The sequence below is a fragment of the Xenopus tropicalis genome, chromosome 3, assembly GCF_000004195.4.
Source record: "Xenopus tropicalis strain Nigerian chromosome 3, UCB_Xtro_10.0, whole genome shotgun sequence".
NCBI classification, from domain to species: Eukaryota; Metazoa; Chordata; class Amphibia; order Anura; family Pipidae; genus Xenopus; species Xenopus tropicalis.
This window is the reverse complement of record NC_030679.2, coordinates 51509720-51520528: the sequence shown is the minus strand read 5'-3', so window position 1 is coordinate 51520528 and position 10809 is coordinate 51509720. Positions and strand designations below refer to the sequence as shown.

The 10809-nt window shown below is 37.9% G+C and overlaps 1 protein-coding gene across 5 annotated transcripts; it reads right to left on the bottom strand.

The window, feature by feature from the left end:
- Nucleotides 1-10733, bottom strand: tmpo (thymopoietin). 5 transcript variants are annotated; one of them, XM_012958743.2, is made up of 12 exons: nt 10313-10733; nt 5961-6087; nt 5521-5664; nt 4677-4774; nt 3453-3560; nt 3048-3167; nt 2855-2950; nt 2531-2677; nt 2198-2317; nt 2015-2107; nt 1771-1862; nt 1-1012 (listed from the first exon to the last, which is right to left on the bottom strand). In XM_012958743.2, the coding sequence occupies exons 1-12, from the start codon at nt 10535-10537 to the stop codon at nt 703-705; spliced, it is 1680 nt and encodes a 559-aa protein (XP_012814197.1). In that variant the 5' UTR covers nt 10538-10733; the 3' UTR covers nt 1-702.
- Between the last annotated feature and the right edge of the window lie 76 nt (nt 10734-10809).

The following is a 10809-nucleotide window of genomic DNA, read 5'->3' as shown; positions in this document are numbered from 1 at the left end:
TTTGGAAAAAGGTATGTATTGCTCATTGATTCACACAATATTGTAAAATTGCTTGATGCTTTAAACTTTGATTTGCAGCAAACTACGCAGAAGAATAAAATAACTAACCTTCTGAAGGGAAATGAAAAACATCCCTTGTTTCAAAAATCTGAGCTATAAATACAAGATTACAGTTACATAATGTCCTAAATGTACAGTCTAAAAAGCCAGGCTTTTTAAGCATCAATGTACCAAACATAAGCTACATGATTATATCAAAAAAATTCCCCTTCACTTTTTTTTTAACATAATAAACTAGCTGAATTCAACCCCCTCCAATCATAGTACAATTGTATTTTACAAGTTTTTCTGTCAGAGAGAAGGAAAAGACTTCACATTGAATTTAAACTGCTTTTCCAAACTTCATAATAAGATTCTTAACGTAAAATGAAAAAAGACAGTTCACATTAAAAATAGCACTACAAAAAGTGTTCCACGCAGTTCTGTTAATAAGATGTAACCCCCTTATGGCACACATTCCTCTTCTAGCTGTCCAGAATAATGAATGAAATTCAGGTGTCCAAATGTACCATCTTTATTAATGTACAAAAGTTTGAAGTGCGGTGATATTTTCAGACAGTATGGGACAAATGGCAGGTTTTCTTATTCCTTGAGTTGTTAAAAATATAAACTGTAATTCAATCCCCCCCCTCAAAAATAAACTTAAAAATCAGTTTCAGTCTTGTTTGATTCTGTGATGCCAAGAAGGAATTTAGAAAATGCTATTCCTTCATTTGTTTCCATAGCTTGATAGACTAAAAAGCAAAACACAGCCAAGAGGACAAACATCAAAATCTTTATCCATACAGGTATTGACCGTCCAGGTTTCACTTTTTCTGCCTTCACCTCCACTGCTGGTGTGTACTTTGAAACATTTGAAACATATTTTGATGTATAGGTTTCATCTATTTTGTATTCTGTGGAATTTAATGGTCGCCCTGCGGCTCCTTTAATTGGCCTGCGACAGCTGGCACTAAACAAGAAAAATGGGAGAAAAAAAACGTCAGTGAGAAAAATAGTGTGAAACAGTTGACAGTCAAGATAAAGGACAGTATACAAAAACTATGTGTAATAATTTAAAGGACTAGAACAACTTTTATTAAAACAAAATCTCGAAAACATACGAAAACTTCATCCTACTTGGCTAAATTGTTGTTTGCCAGCTAGGAGTCACCAAATTTGACAGTTTGTCAGGAAAAGGCCTCCAGCGCAAGTTATTGATATGCAAATGCATTTTGAGTTATGGCTCACCTATAACAAAGGATGCAAATGCTCATGTGGTACAACAAACTTGCTCTGAAGTCTTGATATAAGCTCAAACAGAGCAACTAGGAGTTGTGGCAAGCTGCTCATCATGACACTAAGTAATGTTGCCAGTGACAAGTGCCAGCAAAAAGGTCCAACAACAACCGTTTACAACAGCTTGTCAGCTTGTTATGGAAATGTCATAGGTCTAATAAATGTTGATTACATTTTGTGATTTGCAGCAAGTTTGTATATGAGGGTATTTGTTGGTGCCATCTGGCACTGAATTAAGAAGGGTACAGGATGTATAGAGACTCAGGAAAGCCAGTTAAGATCCATTTAAAGACCGGCTTCACTGCACAGTTTCTGAATTGGTATGTTCTAGAATCCTAGTATACTTTTTTTTAGAAAAGCAATTTGCATTGTCAAATAACCATGAAAAATGAATTTTAGCATTAGTGTATTAGTAAACATTATTATAACAACCTGATTCCAGTTGGAGTGTGAATTTCATTTGGAAACATTTCCTTAAGAATATCTCTTTCAGTTCTTCTCTCCTCAAAAGTCTTTTCTACAAGCTAAAAAGAGAATAAAAGAAAAATCTAGTTAAAATGCAAATGGCACAAAATTTATGAAGAAAAACCACAGATCACCATATAAGAAAGTGGCTAAATAAAAAGTTTCACCACGTGCACAAAAAAAAACCCCAAAAAACCAAAAACCCTCTTTCCTGTTTTTTTACAGGTGTTACAAACTTCGTTATTTTCAACTGCTTTGTCTTTTTTGGAGTTTCCAAAGAGTCATCATCGATGTTTTTCGTTTCCTTCAATATGAAGAAAATCCTTAGGGTCACTTATCTATACATTGCCAGACCAAAGGAAAACTATAAGGGGGGGCATATTTAAGCCATCACCTCTATTAAAGCTGTGTTAAGAAGATCATTGGGGTTTGCATAACCAATACTATCAACATCAATCAACCTGATTTGAGAAGAAGCGGATTCAGTTTCACGTGTTACGTTCAAATGCTGCAACTGTATAAACACATGTTAAAAGAAAACAGCATGCTTTAAAATGAATGACATGAGATTTTGCAAAATTAAGTCCCCTGATAAATTGAACCACAATATAAAGAGGAATCCGAAAAAAGGCGCCTTTTTTATAGCACAGTTTCATAAATATAAGCGACCTTATGCTATATTGCTATATGGAACAAGAAAAGCTAATCTAAACTTATAAGTATTTACTTTTTCACTGATCAGCTGTTTCTTAGGGGTTCTTCTGCTCAGTTCTGAGAATTCGCTCACTGACAGCAATGTCTCTGCATGCTTCAAACTTTCAGGCACGTGATCAACAACCTTACGAGATTCAAAGTGCTTATTTTCAGCATAAGTCTACATAAAAAGAAGAAAAAAAATGTTAAGAGCTTTAGATGGAAGTGTATGTTTCCTCCAGCTCATCAGAAAATTCTACGTTTTCAAAATTATTAAATTACACAGCATTAGCAGAACGCCTGTTAATCGCTAAAAACAATGCTCACAGTTAGCTACAAAAGTAAAATATATATTTACTAATATTTGGTTGCTTGCAGGTACTACTGTTTCAGATATAGAAGGGACCTCTGCAAGATCTGCATCATCAAAAGGGACTGGATCAGGAGCTACCACCTATTAATTGGGAAAAAAAAAAAACTGGAATTAGTATAAACTAGTGCCAGGTCACTATCTCCAAGGCTAGAGACTTCAATATAATAACGGTCATCACCCTTTTTCTTGGGGTTCGCCGGGATAATTTTGTTGACTCCTTATAAACAGTCTGCACAGGTCCACTTTTTGAAGGTCCAGATGTCCATGCTGCCTCGGTAACTATATCTTCAGACACGATCTAATTAAATATTAAATGTGAATTAAATAAACCCTGTACTCAAAACTTCAGTGGCCACAACTGTCTGGCACATGCAGAGGTGAAAAAAAGACCAAAAAACAAACATAAAAACCCCTAAACCCACAGAAGTGCTTAATGACCTCTATTATGAAATAGCGAATCAGTGAAAGTGCTTTAGAACCAATAGAAAGGTCCATAAAAGTACAAGAAACTGTGCAATAAATATTTAGAGATTAAATATGGCTATCCAGTGACTCAAGCTGTTTAGAAAATCATATTTTTTACAGGGAGATAAGTAGATAGTTCTTCAGCATCAGGGGTAAACTCCTTAGGAGGAGATCTGTTACTTCGTTTGACATTTAATTCTGGTATGAGATCAGTGTCTTCCTCCACCTAAATATAAGAAAGTCAATTCTGCACATGATAAAGAAAACCTGCATCAATAATATTTTCATATTCTATTCGAACATTCAAAAGTAATATGATACTAAAAATATTCAGAGAATGTTTAATATGGCAGACATAACAGATAAAATCAAAAACTGTATAGTTAGAATGGTTCAATGTGTTCAACTCTAAACTGTCTTGTCTGGGTGCGCAAAAAGACATGCCCCTCGATAAATCTTTTGCTTATAACAGTAATTGAATGAATGAGGACCAATTATCTTACCTAATGTACAATTTCTTAGGGTAATTCACTTTAATTATAGATAAGCTTAGGGTGTACTGGAACACACCATCCTAAGCATCAGGACATGAGGCAACATCTGGGCAAATAAATTTAATTAAATCCAAAGATGTGAAAGGACCGCTGCTAATGAATTTTACTAATCTTAAATGTATTTTGAATTACACAGCATAAACCTTTCTAAAAATAAAAAAAAATGTTTTTAAACTTTTTATGGTAGGGCCACACGGGATTGAATCAGCCAATTCACTGGCCTTTGCTTGTTTGGGTGTCAGCACTCACAGTCACAGCGTTGGCCTGGGTACGGTGGATCTTGCTGCAAAAACGCATACTTGCACATTTGTGTCTAAATTAGCTCTGTGTGTCTGTGCACCCAGGCTAATGCAGTGCCTGCAGATTGGGATGTATGCCTTCCCATCAGCAATTCCATTCCCCAGGGCCAAACAATCGGATTATATATTTTTTTAAGGTACTTGCTACCCGATATCACCCACCCGTAGGTGGGGATATCGGGTGAAGATCTTATAGTGTATGGGCACCTTTAGGGCCGTAGCCCGTGGGGACAATAGTCATTGAAAGGTAAACATTAGCTGATGCATACTCTGTGGTTTATATGTAGTGTACTGCTAAGTTTCTTTACACTTCATTTAGCAAATCAAAACACAAACATAAACAAGGCCTCAGAAACCAAGACAAGCCACAACCAAAAAAATATGGGGTAGGTGGGACTTTACAAGGAATTATTTCAAAGGCATAGATGATTATATTACACTACATTAATTTTAACTATTTTTATTATCTTTATAAGCTCTTAAACATACCTCAGTCTTTTCAGTCCGTCTGTTACGCACGGTTACTTGGGTCTTTGGCTTTCCCCTCAGTGGTTCTCTCTTTTCAAATGTCAACTCTATTTTAGTCTCTGAAAACAAAAAATAGCCATTATTTTATCTGTGCAAAAACATGCTCACATTTTCAAAAATGTAGAAAAATATTGCCGATTTAAAACAAATTCAAACCGACAGGCTCACACCGATTTGATTTGAATATACATTTTACATTACCTAGGTAACTAATCAAACATCTTAAAGGATATATACATTTGTAAGGATAGCTTTTGGTTACTTTTTATTGCTCAACTTTCTATAGGGCCCTCCTCAATTTATGTTCTTTTCTGACTTTGCAACAATTTTATGTTTGCTAGCGAAATTAGAACCTTAAGCTACAGTAGCAGAACAGAACGTTAATTCATAGGCCATTTAAAAAAATGCCTTTGAATACCATTATCTACATCAGAATTGTCCAATGTCCATTTAGCTGACATATTTCATGTTTGTGGGCCACAGTATATCAAACGGTTTAGTCTGTGGAAAGTTTCAGGTGGCAGCCATTTTGTGGAAGCTGTTATCATGGCAAAGCATCCCAAAATCATGTGTATGCGCCAGGAGTGGGAAGGGTGGGGAGAATGAGAGGAAAGAAATTACATCTAGGAAGTGCAGAAATGAAAGTGAAAGTAATTGCTGTGCCTGAGGCATAGAGGTGAGACAGGCAATATATGATTGACAGCTGAGATTTTCAAATGCGTTTACAACAGGAGTTCATATTTTATTAAGTAAAAAAGACAAACTAAGCATATTTGATGTATTTATTATATACGTTTCACCTTACCTTCTTCATTATCACTGTATTGCTCAGAATCTGTGTTTCCATTTTGTTTGTTGTCTACTTTTGATGAATCAGCAGAAGCAGAAGATGCCAGACCTTGTTCCTTTAGTTTAGCAAGTCTTTGTTCATACACTTTCCTAGTATTGCCTGAGAGAATAGTAGTATTTATGAATTAGTATTATGAATTTATCACTTCGTTATACTAAAAATTATTTTCAGCACAAGCATTATTAATTAAACTCATTGTTAAACAAGGTATATAATGACATTTTAAAGACACTTTTGGACATCACACTAACCGTGATTGATTTCTCCATTTGGGAAAATATGAAAACATTAAAAATTGGGAGTTTACAGGAAGGTTACAAGTAACAGGTATTTGGGGGACGTAATTAGTATTAGATGAATGACTGAATGGATGAATGAAATTAAAAAAACCTTACTTAAAATTGGGCCTGGTTTCATTCCATATTTAAGTAGTTCTTCTTTAAGAGCCTCGTTGCTGAGTTCTGTAACATTTTGGTCATCTTTTTCTTCTGCTTGAGGTTTGTCGGTCTTCTTTGTAGCTTTCTGAAAAACAAAATTAAAAAAGTGTATTGTATGTATCTGTACAGGTATCGGACCCCTTATCTGGAAACCCATTATCCAGAAAGTTCTGAATTATGGAAAGGCCATCTCCCATAGACTCCATTTTAATCAAATAATTCACATTTTAAAAAATGATTTCCCTTTTCTCTGTAATAATAAAACAGTACCTTGTTCTTGATCCCAACTAAGATATAATTAATCCTTGTTTTGGAGGCAAAACAATCCTATTGGGTTTAATTACTGTTCAAATAATTTTTTTAGTAAACTTAAGGTAGGAGACCCAAATTACGGAAAGCCCCCATATCCGGAAAACCCCAGGTCCAGAGTATTCTAGCTAATGGGTCCCATACATGTACAATATTAGGACCCCCATTATAATTTAATGAGCAAACAAAAATTCCAAACGAAATTTCCTGTGCACCAGAGAGTCTTCAAGTACCAGAAGCCATCACTCCAGAATAAAATAAGGTGAGTGAATAAGTTCTACACATTAGGACATGTTGCTGTTTGTGAATAAGTTCCCATTCATTAGACTAAAGGAACTGCTGCAGTTCTCTTATGAGCACTCTCCCAGCAAGCTATACTCTCTTCTAGTATTTTGTAAGATGGCTTTAAGGGCTACAACATTTGAATAACAAAAGGGTAGCTCACTGTTAAATTAACTTTTAGTATGATGTAGACAGCAATATTTTGAAACAGTTTGCAATTGGTCCATTTTTTTCTTTTAAAATGGTCTTTGAAGTATTGAAATTTTTGTTCAGCAGCATTCCAGTTTGGAATTTCAGCAGCTATCTAGCTGCTAAAATTTAATTTACACTAGCAATCAGGAAGTGGTTTGACAGAGACTGGCATATGAATGGGTGATAGCCTGAAAAGTGAAGAAAAAAAATGTAACATTATAGCCTTAAACAGCAATAGTTTTGGTGGTAAGGCTTTGGGCATACAAGGTGAGAAAAGGGACAACCATCTCCCTTCCACTACATTATCTTAATGCATTGACAGGCAACAACATCAGCAGGTCAGCCCACACAGAGCAGATTTCAGTGTATTAACACAAAAGAACACATTTGTGTCAAAATCCACTTGTGTGCCCTGACAGGCCGATAATTCAGATCATGGGGATCAAGGAAGCAGATGATTCCTGGCAAAGACCTGTGCATGGCAATATGTTTGTAGAGGTGAGTCACTTTGCCTGCTTTGGCACTTGCCATTATGCTACTTTAGCTTGATACGTATACCCCTATAGCTTTGAGCTAAATATTTTGTTTGGTTAAACTGATATGGTTTGTATTTTGGATAGTGAATGGGGGATTGTCTGAATATTTCAACCTCACACATGGGTGTAATGGTATGAACTCCACTGTTCACTCAGAGCCTTATGATTATTTAAGGAAATTCCACCTAACATTTATATTATGCAGCGGATAGAGTGACTATAGTTTCAAAATATTTTTGTAGTAAAGATTGCCTTTTTGAAAATTTTAATTAATATTTGTGATAATTTGTGCAAAGCTATGCAGTCTTTTTTGGGGTTCTGAAAGGGAGCTTAAAGTACAAGCTGATTCAGTAGCACTATTTAATAACAATCTGGCCCCTAAACATGAAAAGAGCAGATAATTCTGTCCAATAAATTAAGATACATTACAAATTAGATTTTATATCATGATTACAACATACAGCTTTTTGATTTATATCAAATGTATGTTTACTATGGCTTTATCACCTTTTTAGCTCTAAAGGTCCCCATACACGGACCAATAGTAGCTGCCGATATCGGTCCCTTGGACCAATTCGGCAGCTAATCGGCCCGTGTATGGGCACTCCCGACGGGCCTGCCCGACCGATATCTGGCCTGAAATCAGCCAGATCTCGATCGGCCAGGTTAGAAAATCTAGTTGGATCGGGGACCACATCGGATCGTTGATGTGGCCCCCGGACTGACTTTGTCTATGCCCGCCATTATAATTCGTTTGTTGGCCCCAGGGCCAAATGATCGAATTACCCTGGATTCTCCCGATATCGCCCACCCGTAGGTGGGGGATATCGGGAGAAGATCTGTTCGCTTGGCGACATCGGGCCAAAAATAATGAGGGTTTTTATAAAGACTGGGCAAATTTGCACCTGGGCAGTAACCTATAGTAAACAATCAGTTATTAGCTTTTTTTCATCCAGCAACAAATTCAGCAATAAAAGCAAATACCTGATTGGTTGCCATGGTTACTGCCCAGGTGCAAATTTGCCCAGTCATTATAAATTACCCCTATTGTGCTTTTGACTGCTGGGTCACCTCCATACTACAGGTCTGAGGCACTGCACCCAGACTATTGGAACAGAGTGGTGAATGGCCATGCGAGCATATTTTTTTTTATGAACAGTTACAGAAGGGCTCGCCTTCAGTGAAGGATCAGGGACAAGGCACTCGGGCCAACCTTGCAAAGTGGTGAGCGTAGTTTTTTTGAAGAGTCTCATTTTAAATTGGTTTTGACAATTTACCAGAAAAAAAAGTACTCAATAGTGGTTGGAGCAGAATATATATTTGTTGTACCCTGTGTAAATGCACATCAAGTTTCAATATGATAAGTGAAGTTTGACTTCACAGTTTTAATACATATTAACCCAGTTTTTCAGTATTCAAACTATCACAACATACAATTATAAGCGAACAAAAAACCCACATTTCTACAAATACGTTTCACATAAGACATTATCAGATCACTAACAACATAAATCCCATGTACCAGGATAAAAGTTTGAAGTACCCCATTCTTTGATAAGCTTATTTGCCTCATTATGGTGCTCAGAACATTGTATACATCTACACTAATGCCAACCATACATGACACTTTACATGAGACTGGCCAGTTTGTCAAAGTATTAGTGTCAGTACTGAGTGCATATTTAAAGAAGTGTCTGGCTTCATTTCGCGATTGTTCTTATCAATAGACATTTGATAAGATCAGGACACTAAACATATATAACTGTTTTATAAGAAACCAGTATGTGCCTGATTATTTAGGCTATGGACGTACATGTCTGACAAGCACCGGACACTGTTAAAACAACCAGAGACATGAGTACCCCTCTGTACATGCCAATGCTATATTGAGTTCCTCTGCCTTTAATATTTCATCCACTGTTTAACTGTTAATAATGAAAGAAAATGCACTTCTTTAAGCACCATATACAGCAACATTTGTTTGTTGATAGTCAGGCTGTTTAGAGTGAAGACACATGGAGCTACTAGTAGCAGCTACTTAAATAGACAATGCTGATCATTTACTGATAATTGTTTCAACATGTGTTTTAGCAGAGGCAATTCTCAGTATAATCCATGGCAGGGGATTTTTTGGCGTTTAGTAGCAGTGAAAAAGTAGCTGCTACTAGTAACTCAGTGTGTCTTCACCCTTATATCCCTTGCAAAACCAACTGTGCCCTCTGAAACAATGTAACAAACTAGGTGATACAGACCTGGGGAACTAGCTTTGGCTACACCGTTTCAAGCCAGATAAAAAATATATATCTTTTTAACTTCCAAGGGTACCGATTATTGATGCGACTAAGGATACCTGGCACAATATTGCAGCAGCGCAGAAATGAGTTGCATATAGAGACAGTGATATAAAGGTTGTCTTAGATAAAGGAAACGCGTTCCAAATCATAACACAGCCACTTCATTTATTAGGATGATGACTTCACGGGAAGGTTTTGGCATAAAAACTACCCGGGTGGAAAAAAGCGGGAAGAATAAAGAGATGTGTGGGCAGTAGGGGGCGCTCGGTCACGGCAGGCGGCGGGAAACCCAATCCGGGGATTCTCATTAGCTTGATTGTAAACTAAACATTACCTCGGCCACAAAATAAAATGGCAATCTGGCCATTTACTCGCCCGAACAAACCCCTCTAAAGTGCAGTCCTTCCTCCCTGCTTGGCGTTACAGCTTCTAACAGCTTGCTGCGAATGATGGGAATAGCGCCCAGCACCTAGCCTGAGACACTTGATAGAAGCCAAACTGTATGCCGGCTAACAGAACTGCGAGCTCCAGCCCCATTTATTTACCAAGAGGCAGCCATTGTGCCTAGCGCACCTGTCCCTCTTGCGGCCCCTGAGGCTTTGGAACAGATTCAGTGATAGAGTTGTACAGGTGATAGAGTTGCAGAAGTGCCAGAGCGGTCACACGGGGCACAATGGGCTTCACTTTAGCTTCTTACCCTTCCCGGGGGGCGGCCTCTGCCTCTCACAGGGGTGGCCTCCCTCTCCTCGTCACTGGAGAAGTCTGGGGTGCTGCGGTTCTGGGAGGTGAGGTGCTGGAGGTACAGTTGCACGTACACATCTTTCCGCTGCTCCCCGCTCGGCAAAGTCACGTTGTTCGCCACCAACTCGCTCTTGAGCTTATCCTTAGTGAGTACTGACGGGTCTTGCAGAAACTCTGGCATGGTGCAGCGCTGCCGTCTCCCCTCAATGTAGAACCCCTATCACGGCGAACACAAAACAATGAGAGGAGCTTCCAATGAACAGGATGAGAGGGGGGAATCAAAACGGAAACAGTCTGCTCAGTGGCAACGGTCGCACTACATTCGACGATGTAGCGCAACAAAGCGCGCCGCCATTGGCTGGCGGACAAACCAAAAGAACAAATCATTGGCTGGGGACTTTCTTTAAAAAACAATCGACAGCGCGGCCTTTCACAGCACAGTGTGAGCTGAGA

Excerpts from the sequence above, each read along its gene's own strand:
- tmpo (XM_012958743.2), bottom strand. The coding sequence starts at position 10,537 with ATGCCAGAGTTTCTGCAAGACCCGTCAGTACTCACTAAGGATAAGCTC. Across the intron at positions 3,168-3,452 it reads AACTATCTACTTATCTCCCT|ATCGTGTCTGAAGATATAGT; the intron begins GTAAAAAATATG and ends ATATTTAATTAG. Across the intron at positions 1,013-1,770 it reads CACACTCCAACTGGAATCAG|TGCCAGCTGTCGCAGGCCAA; the intron begins GTTGTTATAATA and ends TTTCTTGTTTAG.